Source organism: Sitophilus oryzae, unplaced genomic scaffold, assembly GCF_002938485.1.
Source record: "Sitophilus oryzae breed Bouriz unplaced genomic scaffold, Soryzae_2.0 scaffold_1184_pilon_pilon, whole genome shotgun sequence".
In the NCBI taxonomy this organism is placed as follows: domain Eukaryota; kingdom Metazoa; phylum Arthropoda; class Insecta; order Coleoptera; family Curculionidae; genus Sitophilus; species Sitophilus oryzae.
This window is the reverse complement of record NW_022145820.1, coordinates 1,436,044-1,455,487: the sequence shown is the minus strand read 5'-3', so window position 1 is coordinate 1,455,487 and position 19,444 is coordinate 1,436,044. Positions and strand designations below refer to the sequence as shown.

Here is a 19,444-nt window from a genome sequence, read left to right as displayed (position 1 = left end):
TTCTAAAATTACTTAAACTGTATGTAGTAATATTATTTTTTAAGTTTAAGTTTGTGTAATGTCAGTTGTAAAGAACTGTTTAATTAAATATTCTGTCTTTTTTAAAGTCATAAATTATAAAAATTAAATAATTAACATAATAAGAATACCATGCTAACTAAGTGAAATTAGTCAAGAAAGATAAGAATTGGCTATAACTCAGTAATTTTTCGAACAAAAAACATATTATAACTATCGCTGAAAAGTTTAAAAAATGGCGCTTTTTATGAAGTAATAGCCGACTACGGTTTCCATTTAAAAAAGCATAAGTTTGTGTCATATGTCAAAAATGACAGGCTTTAGAGAGAAACGGAGAACACAGTCTCATTAAGGATGTGATTATCTACAACTTTTATCTGAAAACTTTTTGTCTAAAATACATTATAATAGAATTAGAGATAGAGAGATAGAAAATAGCCGAAATTTGTTTTTTTTTCGAAATATCTAGTAAGCCATGAACTTTTTCAAAAATCTGAAAAGCGCATATTTATAACCCCACAAAACTGCAATTCTTTCCCCAATTTAACCGAGTCTATCTCCAATGGTTTCCGAGATACCCATAGAGAACATTGTAGAAAACTCACCCTGTATATTGATATATTCATCAATAATTTCAGACAAGACAAAATAATTAATGTAAATAAATTAAGACACAAACTGCTTTATACAAAAAAAAAAATGTGTATTTTTTTTAAATTGAGACCGTTGTCCTCCGACATTTATAAACTACATATTTTAAAAAATATTTTTCTTACAACATTTATATTTAAATAGCAATAACAGATAGTCACAAATCCAAAAAAAAATATTATGTTTTGTTTGTTATCTTGTTTAAAAATAAAGGGTTTTTCATAACTATAAACTCGATTTGATTAGTTCCATCTACACACCTTCAAATAAGCTTCACTATTCTTTGGCGCATATTCATTTACAGGCTTTATAAATTATATGTATTAGCATTTGCTTTCAAAACTAAATAATAGTTTACATAGAAATAGTCGATCCATCAGATTTTACGCATATAAAACTAAATATTTTTGTCCCTAAGCTCCATAAGAAGAATAAAGTCTCTAAGGAATGGTCCCTAAATTCTTTGACTTCTTTGTGTGTATATGTTCTTAAAGAAAATCATTTCGCAACCAACAAGCTAATTAAATTATGTTATAAAATATATCTAACGATTAAATCTAATGATAAGATAAAACGATCTTATGATTTAGCGTATTATAAGCATAGCATATAAAAGCTGAGATGATTTATTAATATCGTTGATTGAAAAATATTCCTTCAATAAACTTTAATATATTTGAACTTTTATATCGATTAAATAAAAAATAGATGTGCGGTATAGTGATTTATAACGGAATATTTCCATGTTTTTTAGGCGGATTGGTAAGTTTTTTCGTTTCCAGAAGGTCCAGGTCTCTGCATAATCTCCATCTAGTTGTCCTAGGCTCAATGATGTCATCAACATATCCTGATATTTCACCGAGAAAAAGATAATGATATTAATATAACTAATTATTATGATTGGCTCGTTATACAGTTGAATTATGGAGTTTAGAGATGAGAAGAAATATCTCTTATGGGACTGTATTTGAAAAAGTGGTCACAAAAATGGGAAGAATAAGGGTTCACCAAATAACCACATGTGTGGAGTAACCAGTGGCGCTAATGACGCATCAATCTAAAAAATAAAAAGTAACCATAGATAAGGGAATATAAGTAACATAACACAACATTACCCAAAAAGCTTTGTTTTTATTTTTTAGAATATAAAGCAATTATTTTTATATATTAGAGGCCCAGAGTCTATTGCTGTGACATGATAATAAAATTTGTATTTTTTTTTAAATCCGCGCCTTTACGTCAAATATGGATCTCTTTTGAATAATTTCCTGTTCTAAAAATTTTCGGCGCATATTTTAAATTTTAGGTTTTTGCTACAGGCAGCGCCATCTCAAGTCTTCCCTATTTTATAACTATTTTTAAATACACGAAGATAGTTCTCTTTCTCTCTATACTCCATAAGTTGAATATACCATACGATCGAAAAAAAAAAAACACCGTCAAATACGGCTGGGGAATGACAATCGATGATAATTTTGGCGAGGTCAAGTCCTAGACGTCTTTAGCTCCTACTTTTCTATATTTTTAAATGGTGGTTACTGCCAGTTGGCTTTAAGAAGGTTGTAATTTATTTTTATATTGAGTAAAAGGATTTGTAAATGGTGTCGTTTAATATTCGAGAAAAACTAATTTTTTGGAAATAGATTTTGTGTGTCTGGAAACTTTCTATTCTTTTTTAATTTTCCTATAATTAATGTTTTCACGTGGTGGTAATTTTTGCCAAATATTTAGTCAATTTTTAGTAAATGACGTCTAGAAATTGACCTCGCCAAAATTATCATCGATTGTCATTCCCCAGCCTATTTGACGCCGTTTTTTTATCATCATACGGTATTTCTGAGACATAATTTATAGATGAATAAAGTTTAAAAATATTAAATAAAACACCTGTAAAAAATCATTGGCACTAAAGTATTGAGATAATTTGGTCTACTGAGGATTGAGGATTACATTTATCAAATAATAAATTACCCGAAAAATTACCTTTTTGAGCTGCTGAAAATGGACTGGTAAATTTATCAATGTACTCTTTTTCCAGTTCATCTACGTTAGATTTTCCTTTATACAAGACACTAGCTGCGCTTTTAGCACCCATAACTGCTACTTCTGCAGATGGCCAGGCGTAATTTACATCACCACGTAGATGCTTGGAACTGGAAGTGATGTACGCTCCTCCATAAGCCTAAATAGATATAATAGTATGTAATACAGAAATTATTACTAAATTAATAATTAATAAATAAAAGGTTCTATAGTAAATCTTGTATAAATTTTATATTAGTCATGTGATTCTTGTGACAACATAGTTAATATTAATTTTCTAGGCAATTAGATGCATATGAAAGCATCAGAATTAATAAATGTAAAGATAGTATGAACAGAGTCAACGGTCCAATTCCTTCAAGTTCTTTGTTCCTACTACTCTAGTGGCGAAAATTAACTGTTACGCTCAGTTGGCTCTGACTCGGTTGGCTAGATTTTGCCACGCCCACTCGGTACCTACTGGGCGAGTATATAAACGCTCAACTTGTAGATTGTACTTTAGTTTATAATCATCTGCTGATGATGCTAACATGGTTAGCGAAACGCGCGTCCAGTGTAAAAGTAAAAGTGTTTTGGTGTATTGTGGTGATTTAGTATAATTTTATTTTGATTAATTTTCTTGTATTACCAATTACCACTTTTAGCGATTTTCTTGCTAATATCATACTATTAATTTATTGTTGGTACAGATGAGACTAAAACCACATAAAATAAAACGGTTAATTTTCAGAACATCTAGAAAGGCAAAAATATGTGTTTTTTTATAAGATTTAACTAATCTTGTAGTACTTATTACCATTACAGTTTAGAAGTCATTGAATACATGTCTATTAAAAAGGGGTGATTGTTTTTGATCACTATGTAATATATCGATGACATAAGCTAAGGGCTGGAGGATTTTAAGGTACTCTCCAATATATTTGAGATAAATTCCTTTCGTTCGTCATTCGGGCTACATAACGGGAGTCGGGCATTTACTAGAAAGACAACAGGCTCGCAACGCACGCGTAACACGACAAATAGTCAAAATGCGTTGTATTTGCTAGTGGTATTGAGCATTGTTTTTTTTATTCTGCTGCTTGGCTACAATTGAAAAAAGAATGCTGCAGTTAAAAATTTATCATAATATATAAAATTTATCATATATCACTTATTCAATACGCTGATGACTGTGCTCTAGTTGCAAATACGTTACAAGAAATGTTGAACACATATACATGGGCATATGAGGCTTTACGACTTAAGCTGAACATCGATAAAACTAAAACCATGTGCACCCCCCCCCGGAAGATCACAACAATGCTATAAAAATCGGAGAACTATTAGAATATGTAGCGGAATTCAATTACATCGGTAGTTTGATTTCGGAAAAGGCCAATATCGACTCTGAAATTCAGCACAGGATTAGCAGCGCCTCACGAGCATTCTGGTAATTAAAAGACAGGGTTTTCTACAATCATGACTTGATCACAAAAACGAAACTTGCAGTGTACCGAGCAATAATAATTCCCACCATGTTATATGGAAGCGAAACCTGGGTGCCGTACCGCCGACACATGGACGCACTAAACAAGTTGCAACAGAGACATCTTAGACAACTCTTAGGAATCAAATGGTTTCATCATGTCTCAAACGTATTGGTCCTTGAAAAAGCTAACTGCGAGAGTATTGAAGTCATGATTACAAAGTCCCGCTTAAGATGGGCTGGTCACGTATGCAGAATGCAAGAAAACCGCATACCAAAATCTCTGCTTTACGGTGAGCAGGCCGGGTCGACAATTCAAAAGGTACAAGGATATTTTTCACGAAAACTTAAAGGGAATTGACAAGCAGAATGATTGGGAAGAATAAGCAGCTCACAATAGAACGGAATGGAGAAGAATTGTAAACTCAGTTAACAGCGACAATCAAAAAGTAAAGAGGCAACAAAGCAATGAGATTTTTGAATGTCCGGAGTGCGGTAGACAGATAACATCACGTATCGGGCTTTTCAGTCACAGGAAAGCTCATAAAAGAAAACGCCTTGCGTAACCATTTTATGATGCGTGTCAAATACTCGTCAGCGAGTAATGGCAGTATGTATGTATCATAAAAATATATAAATATCTGAAAAAGCCTTTTATAAAAGAACTTAAACCTTTTTAATGATTAATGAATTTTCTAAAAAGACTTAAATCCTTTTCTATTTCGTAATAAAGATTTAAATCACAAGTCATTTTGAAAAAGACTTAAAATAAAATGACTGAAGTCATTAAAATGATTTAAATAAAAATAAAGACTTAAGTTTTCTGTGAGCTTGCAGCTCTGTAAGGATATAGGAGCTCTATGCATACAAAAAGATTGCCTTTCTCTTAAGGTAAATTTATTCTCAAATTAATAATAATAAAAAATAATTTATTTATATTCTAAATCTAATTCTGTTAATTTTGGATAAATTCTGGTAAATTTATTTGTATTCTACATCACAAATACTTAATCGTCGGATTCCTCTTTCAAATAATCATATTGAATGGGTGTAAGACTTGTGTCTGATTGATCAAACTGAGAATACTGTAACTGGTTGTGGTGAGGTGGTAGGGTACTATGAACAACGGAAAGTGATTCTTGCGACAACATGAAGGCTTTCAGTTCATATTCATGCAAAAGTTGAGAAAACTTTTGCTTAATTTCTATTTGCAGCTGAACAGGAAAGGTGCGAACCGTATCTTCGGCTGCTAGAAAATATTTATGCAAATAGTCTCCTTCGTTTTTTGTATCCTTTTTTATCTTCTTGTGTTCATTATAGTCCTGGAGAACTTCTCCTGCTGGTCTATATCCCTGGGTTGGACGTTTGGGAACAGCAGATGATGACGGGTTTGACACTGACGGAGAATTCGGGTTGGACAGTATTTCTGAATTCGGACTTCTTCCCTTCGCCGGATCTTCTTCGACTTCCTCACTGCCGCCATCTTCTTGAGAACATGTATTAGATGTTTGACGTCTGTCAGTTATGAAATCCTTCAAAAATTTCATCTGCTTCTCTAGTCGCCAGGGCTTGATGGAGGTAGCAGCCTGTCCACTTTTGATTCTCCTACTTTTCTGAGCTTTCCTGTAGCAATCTCTTAATGCTGCCCATTTCCTCCGACATTCATCAACTGAAAAATATCAAAATACTTCTTAGATTATTTGGGTAAAGCTTTATGGGAAAGTGATAATCCTTTAAACAGGGTGAGTCTTAAATAAGTGCAAATATTTTTAGGGGTAGTATACCGTGTGGTGCATCGGAACACGGGACATAGGAAATCCCATGTTAATTTTGAAAAGGTCAAATATTATCTCCCCAGATGATTTTATGCAAAAGTTGTATTAGACTTTTTTGAAGAGGCGCTAAAGTTGTTATTTTCTGTAGAATTTAGTTTCATTTGGAATAGTCATTTAAAAGTTATTTGCAAAAATCTACCTTCAAATTAGTAAAATTTATAATACATTCCAGAGAAAGCTACATTTAAAATACCAGCAAAAGCACAAGGTGAAGTGTGAAGACTTGAAGAGATAATTGTGAAGAGAAGTGTGAAGAGATAATTGAACAGGAAGAAAATAACAATAATTTAAATATTTTTCATGGTGAAGGAAAGAAAAACATTGACTCCCGTTTTATGGGGATACAGTAGGAAAAGATCATAGGATCTTTCGCCAGGATTTCACAGGATCTTCGAAAGAATTCTGTTCGCGTCGCGTCCGCTATTTAAACTTATAACACAGATAACACATAATCCAGATGGCCATTGCTTACGGAACAGCATGTTTTCCATGAGACAGTTCCCTATTAATGACACAGAGGGCGCCTATAGCCAAATCTAATAATATTTTTAAAACGAACGAATTTGGAGCCACACCACGGCCACGCGATGTGAAGCGACGTAGCCGGTTGTTCATATTTATAAGCAAATTCCCGGTCAAACCCAGGGAAAATGTATATTCGGACTTTAATATTGGGAGAGGTGTAATCCATATTTTGGGGCCATATTTATTTAATTAAAACTAATCCCAGCTACTTAAATATCAAATTACCTAATAAAACTAAAGCAATAATTCAAAACAATTCAAACATAACCTAAAATAAAAGATCTCGCCGGCCGGCTCCGGTTGTCAAATACCCGCACATGCCCATTTAAGCAATTTTTAAACGTTATTAGAGGTTATTTAGAAAGAGCGCTTGGTGTAATTGAACCGCAAATTACGTCAGGCGGTAACGTTATTAGCGGGTGTTGCGTTAAAAATTGACTCGCGCATATCGTAACCATGATAAGGTACGCGTAAATACTGCATGACGCTATTCGGTTTTCCGATATCTCTCTAATAACCGTGCCGGTCAGGCGCTGTGCACAATTTTACAGGCCATAAGTGAGTGTGCTACGTGCGCAAACTAGTAACCTAACTAGTACCCGATTCCGAAAATTGGAACCACGAAAAACAATAAAGAAAAAACAAAGTTTATAATCTGTATAATCTGTGGTAATATGAAGGGGTAGATTTTTGCAAATAACTTTTAGATGCCTGTTCCAAATAAAACAAAGCTCTAGACGACAGTATAACTTTAACGCCTAATAATAAATTCAAAAAAGTCTAATACCTACAATTTTTGCATATAATCATCTGGGGAGATAATATTTGCCCTTTTCAAAATTTATATGGGATTACCTATTACCCGCGTCCCGATGCACCACACGGTATTTCGACTCTAGAAACATCATTTTATTTTTTTTTCGAGAACAATTTTTTTGTAAACTTTACTTTTACAAGGAATTATCATTTTTAGTAATGATAATTTCTAGAAAATATGGCAACATGGGTAGAAGATTAAATTTATAAAAAAGAAAACCCAGAAAATATCCAGTGGTTCTCAAAATTTAAGCAAAAAATATTTTTCTCACAAGCTTTCAAAGTAAAATAACTCCGTTATTTTGGCCTTATTTGAAAAACGGCAAAGAGAAAATATGTTTCTTTTATCGAGATCTACCAGCCCTGAAAAAATGTTGCACTCACATTTTGTCAAAGATCCGAACTTCAAAATAAAAAAAAGAAAATTTCAATATCCAAAGTAGTTTTTGAGTTATTGCGTGTTGTATGTTAAGTTGAGTTTTCAAATTACCACAGTTACTGACCTTTTTTCATTACAAAAGGAATGGTCACCCTAACGATATTCTATAACTCGAATTCAGATGTCCAGAGACACACATTTAATGATTTTATGTACCTAGGTTTCTTTGCGAAAAAAATTAAAAATAAGCGCCTTTCGACCGTGATTTTATTACACTAGACACGGAATGGCGTACTTGTATAACTGCCAAATGTGGCAGCGCCGCAACAGCACACCGTCGCATTTTTCTCACTCCGACTTAATAAGATCGCTAAGCGATTCACTTCCACATATACCGGGTGCGTCTCAAAAGTGGCTCACCCCTAAAGCCTTTTTATTTTTTCAAATAAAAAAAACGATATTTGGTATATTACTATATGACATAAATTATAATTGATTGACACTTCCTGTTTCACCGGAAATTACTACAACTTTTGATTTTTAAATGACACGCTCAGTATTTTTTTTACTTTATTCGATAGAAAATGACACTCTGAGTAGAATGACATATCATAGGTCAACTTTTGACATTCTCGCTTAAAAAATCGTATTTTAAATTTAAATCTAGAGTGGTTACCATGGTTGTGTTAAGAACACTAATTTTTAATAAAGGAGCCTTTGAAAAATATATCTGATCGTCTAATGTTTTTCGTGTCTTGTCCTGTCGTTATGAACCGTATGTTGTGTAATATACGTACCGTATGTTGTGTTATAGAATTTCAAATAAGCCATATGTGAAAATGTCATACGTCAATCTATTGTTGACAAGTTGTTGACATTCTTCATTCTATTCAGGGTGCATCCATAGCATCCTAGAAACAGCGGAACGGCGTAACGATCTCGAATAGATTTCCAGTAATTCTATTGGCTGAAATTTTTGACAGATGAATTTGACAGATAAAATTTCTGACAGATAAATTTTTCAGCCAATAGAATTGTTGGGAATACATTCAAGGTCGTTACGCGGAGACGTCGCGCCGTTCCGCTTTTTTTTAGGATAATGTGGATGCACCCTGAGAGTTTCATTTTCTATCGAATAAAGTAAAAAAATGCCATGGGTGCCATTCAAAAATCAAAAGTTGTAGTCATTTCCGGTGAAACAGGAAGTGAGCGAAATCAATTGAATACGCCAATCAATCCTAATTTATGTCATATAATAACATACGAAATTTCGTTTTTTTTTTAAACTGAAAAAATAAAAAAGTTATAGGGGGTGAGCCACTTTTGAGACGCACCCGGTATAAATACCGACCCAAAAGTAAGAGTTACCAGCACGGTATAATTTAAATTTCTAATACTGTTTCTTGTAGGAAACAAAAAAAAGTAAATACATACCTGAATATCCTATTTCTTTACTTATTTCTTCCCAAATGCTGTCCCTTCTCTGATGATTATGATAGTTTTTGTTGCTCACGTCATATAATTCTCTGTACGATTGCACTAATAAAATCAGTGTCTCGTCCTCCATTTTGCTTGCAACGGCCAGCACTATTTTATTTCTACGCTCAAGTGTAGTCGAACGTTCTGTTTTGGTTTTTATATCGTTCAGACCGAAGATCGAAGGTTGAGACGCGACAGGCAGCAGAACATTTCCGATGGAATTCGCGTGCTCGGTAACGAAACGGACGCTTCGCTTCCGTTCGGCGCAGTGGGCGCGCCTAGTTTGAATTGTATACTTTTATTTCGACCGGTATTATTTTCGTTCTGCTCGTTGCGCTTCGGTTCGGCTAATAGTAGGGGAGCCCAAGTGGGGATTTTGCGCGTTTTTCGAACGCGTCAGAAAATCATATGAAGGCGAACCTTGCATCTTACCAAATACGTTTAAATAAAATATACGGACGGTACCGCTTAAATTCCTGTCCCGTATTGAAGGATGGGTATAGAATTTCAATGCATTTCCTACATAAGTTTATCCTTCTGTTGTAGGAGGTTTGACTAAACAAGGATGAACTTATGTCTTGAAACCATTCGACTCGATTTTCTGTCCTTCAATACTGGGACGTAAATCCTCTCATTGCTCTTATGGGGAGGCCGTCGTATATTTTATTTAAACGTATTTGTACATCCGTTATCCGACGATACGATGATACGATATTGATTTTATTGGTTGAATTTAAAGACTTCGATAGGTTAGAAAATTACGCAGTTTTTAAATTTATTGCATTTTCATGCCTCCGTTAATCGGATTTACGATTTGTTTGTGATTGGTGCCATTTTATATTTTTATTTCCATAACGATTTCCCTGTTTTACTTATAAGTAGTCTAGGAGCTAGCAACTCGAGAGAGAATTTTAAGAAAGCTGGTTCTTTAATATATCTCTTGTTATGCTCTCCTGAACAGAGTGCGGACCGTCTGGCTGCCGGTAGACGTTGCGTTCACTAGTGCGCATCATATCTATATTCCACATCTGTTCACTACTGCGCATCATAAATTTGCCCTGTATTTCAGGAACTAAGGAGACTAGGACAAACATAGGTGTAGCATATTTAGTTTCTCTTGCATATTACCATTGTATCTCTACTCATAAACGAGAAATCCCATAAAATACACGAAAATGGGATACTCTGTACAGATGTGATGCGCAGTAGTGAACCGCAATAGTCTATCGGCAGCCAGACGGCCCACGCTTTGGCCAGGAGAGCATAGCAAAAGATATATTAAAATTCTCGTTTTCCCGGAGTTGCTCTTGTACTATTATGTTTTTATTAAGGTCAGATTAAATTGGTCAAAAAAGTATCAAAACATCCGTTATCGGACGATCTTGCTCTGTTGACCGGCCGGAGTAAAAAAATTACGGATGAAGTGGCGCGAAAACGCTATGACCAATCAGAGCACCGTCGGACCATCGCATCGTATCAACGGATAACGGACGCATGAAAATCAAGCTTTATTCGAACGCGTCAGTAAATCATATGAGAAGAAACCTTGCACCTTATAATATTACCTACTATATATGAACCCTTAACATAGGGGCGTGCGTTGAGGGCAGGGTTCGGAAAACTACATATTACTCTTAAAAACTATATAACCTACATATATTACATGTAGTTAATCGACATAGAGGGTGTAGTTTATGTAACTTTCAAATGCCAAGGTTTGAAGCAGGTTTGAGGTAAGGTTTTAATAAGTTGAAGCTTTAGAAAACACATATAAATATGTATTTCATAAAAGAGAAGAAATATGGCTCTAAATGTAACATCCACGTCATATTATTTAAACCTTCTACAAAGTCTTGACCAAGATTACTAACTAGGTGATTAAAATCTTATAAGATATTTTATATTTTTACCGAAATTTCTACTTTGGTTGTGTTGAGTTTTCGTATTTTATAATAATTTTAATACATTGTGTTATCCATTAGTTTTATGAATGTACAATATTTTAATTAAATAACAAACTTCTGTATTACATGTTTCTATCAAAATTAGCCTTCTTATTTATAGGATGCTTTTTAAATGGTAATATCAATAAGTTTAGACATTTTTTAGCAATCGAATGTAATTACCGTAGGTTGTCAAAGTAGTTTACATGTAGTTAATGAACGTTAAAAGATGTAATTTAGTTTTTTTAGTAGAGTTACTTGTGTGTATGTACTCTATCTATGTACTAATATATAACTCAAAGACAGAAACTAGATTATGATTCCTCGTTCAATAAAATTACATTTTTTGACCTTTTCATCAGTTAATATATATTTTTCTTGATATCTGCCACCTTATCAGTTTATCTATTGACAGATTACACTGACGTATAACAATTTATTTTCGTCGGCGATTAGAGCAGCGTAACGGATTTTTGGTACAGATCACAAGTAAGTGGCACATATAAGTGGTTAAGGGATCAAATTTGAATCATTGACGACCAGGTCGCTGCTACCTGTAATACCATTAAATCTAATGAAACAACGCACATTAACGACCTAGCCACAGGACCTAGCCTTTGGCTGGTCGCTGCGACCAGTAGACTGCACCAAAATATTATTATTTTCGGCCGCTTGTTGCCGCCTTTCTTCCAAATTAATAATGTTTCCGATGATATCCCTCAAATTCAACACAAAATCTTCTATAAGATATAGTTTTTTGCACATGTTTAATTTGTTATCAAGCAGTCTACTACACTGTCTTACGCGTTAAAATCGAGACCACCCAGTTTCGATGATCAGATCGGTATGTACCTAACAATATCTCTTTGCTACTATCAGTATCTCTACTAAGAGTACAGTACTCACTTTCCTCGTAATTACGGTTAATTTGGGAACGGTGGCCTCCGCATAGGCGAATAGCAACTTGGCGCCATGGCGAATACAACCGTTGTGCTCCTGATGAACTCCAGGCAGGAATCCGGGAACATCCACTAGAGTTATGAGTGAAATATTAAAGGCGTCACAGAATCGGACAAACCTAGCTGCCTTTACAGAAGCATTGATATCTAAACATCCTGCAAACAAGATTAATAGATTAAACTTTTAGTTGCGTTAACCGAGGGCGCGATTTTTAAATTCATTGTTGCCAACCATGGATATATTGGACGCCGGGCTGACAACTGAAATTTAAATTTGCCGCTGGGGATTCAGGTGGTAGCTCTGCTGTAAAATATGTCTAATTCTCACATTTATTTATTTATTTCCTAACATTGTCATTTGTTTTATTCACAATTTAGTTTTGTATTACGTGTTTTTGGTTTAAATAAATAGTGTTGTGATACTTTAAGCTTAATTTTTTTTACTAGCAGACCTTGCAGTCGAACGTTGTTCTTTTTAGAACCTCTTTTAGTGCGAAGTGTACAAGATAACTTAATAGCCGTAAAAAACTCATCGCCACTTTATTATAAAGGCGCGTATTCATCTGAGCACGAACGCGAACGAGACAAGGCGAGGCAAGGCGAGGCAGAACGAATGCCTCGTTTAACCTTTGAAAACCGCAAATTGAAATCAGGCGGGATAGCGAACGAGGCACCGATCCACGGCCGTGCGGCGTGCGGCACTGTCGGCAGATAAAGAAACACGACAGGTGATGATTTAAGAGTTTCCTTAATACGTCAACCTTTTCTTCCAAAACATCTGCAAGTTCGCCCCAGGCATCCTCTTTTTTTATAACATCATAGTAAAGTTGATGATCTTTTTTCCATAAAATGGGTCGCTTTTCATATTCTTTAATTAAAATTAACGTTTTTTCATTACTCCAGTTCATACTGCAACTTTATTATGACAAAAACACATGAACCAAAACAAATTTAACGAATTAAAGATTTAAACGGAGGCGCGAGGCAAAAATACAAAATTGCCGTCCACATCGAACCGAATGGTACTCAAGTTCCCTTTGATGTACCGACTCGCTACGGATGGCAGCCGAACAGCCTCGGATCTAACCGAGGCAGTTTGCCGCTCCTCGGAGGGGAGCGCCAAGAATTTCCTAATTCTACTTTTTCCTAATATTACGATTGCGTCCGAACGTCTTCGGAAAGTAAAAAACACTGTTGCCAGTATTCTCATATTTTCGTAAGTATATCAGACAGAGTGAATTATTCTTCGTTACTGAACGGAGTGAATTATTGTGAATTGAAAATGGAAGGATTATTTAAAAAGGAAGCCAGAAGGTAGGAAATTTCATTTGTGCTTATCTTTTGTAGCTATGTATTAAAAAAACAAAATATTCAGTATCCATAATGTTTCGGTTTACTTATAACTTGATTAGCATGTATTTAAGTGCAAGGTAATTAATTAATTTGTAATAAAATACTTTCAGATCCTCAAAAAGTGGAGGACAAGTACTGGCAGCTGGATAATCCAACTCCGATTGGATCCGCAATTATATGAAGATATAGATGTGAAAATAATAATAGTGGAATATACTAGCGGTAAGTAAAAATAAGTACCTCGGTCTCTGTTTCGGTGTTATAGTTTTGACAGTAGTTGGCTCCCCAAATAATTTAAAATGAATTATAATTTTAATTCGTAATGAATAATGTGTAACGTAAATTTTTATCTATATATTTTTACAGATTATTGCCAAGAAGGTGATTTCTAGTAGTTCGAGCCGTTCGAGCAGCAACGGTGGCAAAATGGTGTCTAGTTAGTTACCATAGTTACAATAGAACAAAAAGGTATGTACTTGATATGTACCTTTTTTAAAATGGAAAAGACACATTTCTTTACTAGACTTAATAATTAAAATAAGATTATTAACATTTTAAATTATATTCACTTTGGGTAGATATTGTTTTAAATAATAATATGTAATGTATTTTACCCAATCTTTAATTTGACGGTGTTGTTAAATTCATTACTCATACATTTTTTTGTTTATAGGTAGGTGTAGGTATACCTACGCTCACCTTCAGTAGCAGTTTTTCACCAGCCACCCGCAATTCGCAGTCACTAGAATACCAGAGGGACTACAGTTTGATTTATTTTATTTTATCATACATTTATATTTTATAATAAACCATTTCATATAATACCAACTTCCATGCTTTATTTTGACCGGCTTAAAGTTCATGAATAAATTCGAAATATTTTGAAAAAATTTCCTTATTAATGCGTCTGCATAATTATAACATTTTATTTTTATATCACTTTCTAACTTAACGTATGGAGCACCTGGCCAGCCTCTAACTTTTCGAGTCTCAACTCTCGATAGCGACTGCGAGGAGCGACGTTGACAAATTTAACACGTTTTTTTCCTTCATTTCATGTAAAATGTACATCTCAAGGATTTCAATCCATGCCGATGACGGCCGAACCGAGTAGGTCGGGCGAGAATTAGAAATCTCGCGCAGTAGGAAAAATTCCCATTAGGAATTTTTACTCCATCCCCCTCGGAGACCCGTCCACATTCGTATGCTCGCCTTGCCTCGTTCGCGTTCGTGCTCAGATGAATACGCGCCTTAATATTTTGACCGGGAAAGCGGTAGTAATGTGTCGTCCCTTTATGTCCCTTAAGTGCTGTTAAGGAGGTGAGTTTTGTTGAAATAAATAATAACTGTTTATACATTTATAATTAATTTATTTTTGTTTAGGTTGGGTTAGATGTGTGGATGTCCTAAAATATTTTGATTAAAATAAAATATGTAAAAGTGGGCCACAGTGTGCCGATCAGCAAGCTTAATCACGTGGCTAAACGTTTATGTGATATTAGGGTGTCCCAGAAATAACTGCAAGTATTTTAACTGGTAGTATAGTTCAACCCCAGAAACAAGCCTATGAGGTTTTTTTCGCCAAAAAAAAATTGGAAATTTTTTAATTTTTAGTTAAAAAACATAATTTCTTGAGAATATGGTAACATAGGTATTAGATTAAATTTACAAGAAAGAAAATCTAGAAATGATTTAGTGGTTCTCAAAATTTTAGCAAAAAATCATTTTTTTTTGGAATTGCGCTCGGAATTACGCATATTATTACGCATATTATTTCGAAGTAAAATAACTTCCTTATTTGGAACTTATTTGAAAAACGATAAAGAGAAAATATGTTTCTTTTATCGAGATCTACCACCCCTTAAAATACTTGCACTTATTTCTGGGACACCCTGTATATTCCTAATGTTTTGTTTATTATAGTCTGTAAGCTGCGAGTTGGCTAACTTTTTTCGTACCGGCTTTACAGTAGAATGAAAACTGACAAAAATTGATTACATTCTACAAGCTTCACTTACCTGCTGCTACTTTTGGTTGATTAGCTACTATACCAACTGTCCTCCCGTTCATTCTAGCGAATCCGACAATTATATTTCTAGCATATTTTGGCATTATTTCGAAAAAATCTCTCTCATCCACTATAGCTAAAATAATATCGAGCATGTCGTAGGGCGCTGTTGTTACTGGAGGAATAACAGTTTCCAAAACTGGAACATCTGAATCACTAAAAAAAATATAGTAAATATAATGTTATTAAATTTAACGCTTTTATTATTAAATTTAGCAGAATTTACCATGCATCGTCGCATGCTCTAATAGGAACGGGACTTTGGTTAGATTGTGGCAAGAATCCCATAAACTCGCGAAGTTGTAGAAGAGCATCAATATCATTTTCGAAGGATCTGTGTGCCACTCCAGACACTTCTGTATGAACTTTTGACCCACCCAACTCTTGTGACGTCACGTCTTCATTAGTAACGGACTAAAATATCATAAACTGTATTTTTCTCAATACATATGTTAATTTCTGATTTTTTATTTTTACAATAAAAACAAAACATGTATCTAGGCATTTACAAAATATATGCAGGCAATGGTGGCATATAATTTTAAAAATATTTACTGGATTTCATAGGGCCATTGTCGTACTCCTCTTTTAATACAGAAGAGTCCATTTCCCCCAAATTCTTCATAGCACTATTAGAATATACAGGGTAGCTGTTATATGTATGGAAACGCAAAAAGTTAAATACAAAAATTATAGGGTTTTTAAAGTTCTATTGGCTAGTAATAAATTTATGTATACAGGGTCGGTCATAAAGTCGTGGCACATCAAAGTTTCATTTTTTTAAATAGAATATAATCCCTGTACATTATTGCATATTTCAATGCTTTCTTTAATTCTAAGCAAAAACTGAAATACACAAAATGTACCTGAAACCAACCGTTTCTGAGTTATCGACTTTTGAACATATCACTTAAACAATTTGATTTAATTAATTTCGATATGTTCGAAAATCAATTGTTATGAAATAACAATTGAAGGGACCAATGCAAAAAGTGCCTAAGCGCATTTTCTTCGTATTTTAAATGTTTTACTTCATTTTAAAAAGCGCCTTAGTCCAATGGCATAGTATTTTTTTGGCATAGTTTTCGTTTGTCTTTTTGGCATGTTTTTGTATCTTGATCAGCTTTGTTTGAAAGGTGTTTTTGAGAACATACAAATTTTATACCCCGTTCCTGGTCACAGCATGATGCCCATAGATCGAGACTTCGGTCTAATTGAAAAAAAGGAAACTGAAAACTGAGAAAGTTGACAATCCAGAATTCTACGTCAATTTGATTGCAAACTGTAAAAAGAAGAATACTCTCCAGCTGTCCAGTGTGTTTTTGTCCAGCGTTCGTTGAGATGAGATGGCAAGCTCAAAGAAGGTGACCGTATTATTAAAATAAAAGATTTTAAGGGACGGCTTCCACCACATCTTAAGCCTTCTCTTCCTGGAATTTCAAATGCCATGTGCACACAGTTTTATAAAGGAGATCGCCCAAAGATGAAAGAAACTTGTCATGGTGAAGGAACGGACATGAAACTTTATAAAGTTGGCCAAAATCGACTTATACCAGGAATGCCAACATTCGCGTATGGAGAGTCTTACTTGTCAATAAAAATCGCTAAGCTTCAGAACGTTAAGCACCTGCTTAGCTTTGTAACATCAGACACAGAATTTTTCAAAAGAACTCTAACCGAAAATAATGCAACATTTACACGTGATGCTTTACAAAATCAAACGGATGAAAACGTAGACTCCGACGCTGATATCTATGGATAAATTGGTGGTTGCTTAATCTATTTGTGTATCTTTTAATATTAAAAATGAAAATATTTTAAAAATCTTTGACGTTTTTATTAAACTTTCATAAAATCCAAAGAAAAAAGTGCCTAAGTCCATTTTCAAAAAAAAAAAAATTAATTCAGAATGTACCCCACTAATTTTAATTTCAGTTAGAGCCACTCAGTGTAATAGTAATAAAATATTATGTGTGAAAAAATCAACTTAATATTAGCAAAGGTAATATTTCCAGAAAGAAAAGAAAACTTCAAAGGGGTTTTTCTCGAAAACTTAGGCACATTTTGCTCGTGACTTAGGCACATTTTGCATTGGCCCCTTCAATTGATCGCGATAACCAGACACGCGAGATACAAAGAAAAATAGGACTAATATGGGCAGCATTCGGAAAACTAAGATATGTGTAAAAGTCAGAACTCCCAATGTGCTTAAAGAGGAACGTGTTCCATCAGTGCGTTATGCCAGTACTTACATATGGCGCATACACTGACGAAAAAGTCCATAGAAAAAATCCGTGTAGCCCAACGAGCTATGGAAAGAGCAATGCTTGGTACATATCTAAGAGACAAGATACCCAATACAGTTATAAAACAGCGTACTCGAATAACAGATGATATACCTATATCTGCTTAAAAAACTCAAATGGAACTGGGCTGGGCATATTGCCAGAAGAACGGACGATAGATGGATCACGCTAATACTAGAATGGCGGGCGGCGGCAGGATGCTCTCAGAGGAAGAGGCAGACCTGCGACAAGATGGCCAGATGACTGAGATTTAGAGGAAACTGGATCCAAGTGGCACAGGACCGAGAAGAGTGGAAAGATTTGAGGGAGGTCTACGTCCACAGGCTGGTTGATGATGATAGGGCCATTGAAATATATTTTGAGTTATTTTATTAGTTTGTTTTTAGTTATTCAAATAATTGAAATGGAATTCAATTATTTGAATAAATTTACTGAGAATTTTAAAATATTATCTCAGGGAGATCTCAGTAACTTTTTTTAAATAAAACGTATTACAACATTTTGAATAAGGGATATGCGCCGCATCACCCGCATCAATGGAAGTTTAGCCGCTGATCATCTGTAATAAAAGCTATTTACTGCACGGATAGATCGCATAATATGCTTATGCATGTTACTGTAACAGACTTACTTTAATTACATCAGGACCAGTAATAAACAAGCACGAAGTATCCTCAACCATAAACGTAAAATCCGTTATGGCCGGCGAATAAACAGCACCTCCTGCACAAGGTCCCATGATCAAAGAAATCTAAAACATTTTTTTACAACAAAAAAAAATAAAATCATCGATTATTTTCGTACCTGCGGAATAACACCGGAAGCCAGGACATTTTTTTGAAAAATATCTGCGTATCCAGCCAGCGATTCTACGCCTTCTTGAATACGTGCTCCGCCGGAATCGTTCAATCCCACCACCGGAGCACCGACAGAAATGGCTTGATCCATAATTTTACATATTTTTCTGGCATGGACACTTGATAAAGAACCACCGAAAACCGTTGCATCCTGGCTAAATATAAAAACTGGTCTACCATTTACTAGTCCGTGACCAGTTACAACTGAATCACCCGGAAACTATAAAAAAGCGTGTATTAAGTAATATCCAGAAACATCTTACAGTCATTTACTTAGATATACCTACCGATGTTATAAATATTAAGTATCTTACCTTCCTTTTATCCATACCAAAATCTGTACAAGTATGTTCCATAAACATATCATACTCCACAAAACTTTCATCGTCACAAAATAAATCTATTCTTTCTCTAGCGGTTAGCTTTCCCTGATAAACACATTATAATTATTTGTAAAAGTGTAAATAGATCTGTATTTATCTTCTTACCTTTTTGTGTTGATTTTCAATTCTTTCTAAACCACCCCCACGCAAAGCTTCTTGTCGTTTTTGTTTGATTTTTTCAAAAATTTTAATCGAGTGTGCGGCAGTTTCCACATTTCTGTTTGAATTTATAGGGCCTTTACTTCTGAGCACAAGTTTGTAAAAATTCTTCAGCAACATCTTGTTTATTATACTTCTATATAGCTTAACAATAATAGGAACTTTGACCTAATCTTTAAAGATAAATTTATTTATAATTCAAAAT

At 34.4% G+C, this 19,444-nt stretch overlaps 2 protein-coding genes across 2 annotated transcripts; both read right to left on the bottom strand.

The window, feature by feature from the left end:
* Positions 1–710: 710 nt before the first annotated feature.
* LOC115891517 (propionyl-CoA carboxylase beta chain, mitochondrial-like) lies at positions 711–19,422 on the bottom strand. Its single transcript, XM_030911993.1, has 9 exons — positions 19,186–19,422; positions 19,012–19,125; positions 18,645–18,917; positions 18,472–18,591; positions 15,761–15,948; positions 15,485–15,690; positions 12,061–12,269; positions 2,653–2,851; positions 711–1,516 (listed from the first exon to the last, which is right to left on the bottom strand). Exons 1-9 carry the CDS (start codon positions 19,357–19,359, stop codon positions 1,395–1,397), a joined length of 1,605 nt encoding a protein of 534 aa, XP_030767853.1. The 5' UTR covers positions 19,360–19,422; the 3' UTR covers positions 711–1,394.
* Positions 5,110–9,479, bottom strand: LOC115891518 (transcription factor Adf-1-like). The gene is made up of 2 exons (XM_030911994.1): positions 9,167–9,479; positions 5,110–5,846 (listed from the first exon to the last, which is right to left on the bottom strand). Exons 1-2 carry the CDS (start codon positions 9,297–9,299, stop codon positions 5,185–5,187), a joined length of 795 nt encoding a protein of 264 aa, XP_030767854.1. The 5' UTR covers positions 9,300–9,479; the 3' UTR covers positions 5,110–5,184.
* Positions 19,423–19,444: the final 22 nt, after the last annotated feature.

Excerpts from the sequence above, each read along its gene's own strand:
- LOC115891518 (XM_030911994.1), bottom strand. The coding sequence starts at position 9,299 with ATGGAGGACGAGACACTGATTTTATTAGTGCAATCGTACAGAGAATTA. Across the intron at positions 5,847-9,166 it reads TAAAGAAATAGGATATTCAG|TTGATGAATGTCGGAGGAAA; the intron begins GTATGTATTTAC and ends GATATTTTTCAG.
- LOC115891517 (XM_030911993.1), bottom strand. The coding sequence starts at position 19,359 with ATGTTGCTGAAGAATTTTTACAAACTTGTGCTCAGAAGTAAAGGCCCT. Across the intron at positions 15,949-18,471 it reads CTGGTCCTGATGTAATTAAA|TCCGTTACTAATGAAGACGT; the intron begins GTAAGTCTGTTA and ends ATGATATTTTAG. Across the intron at positions 15,691-15,760 it reads AGAGCATGCGACGATGCATG|TGATTCAGATGTTCCAGTTT; the intron begins GTAAATTCTGCT and ends TATTTTTTTTAG.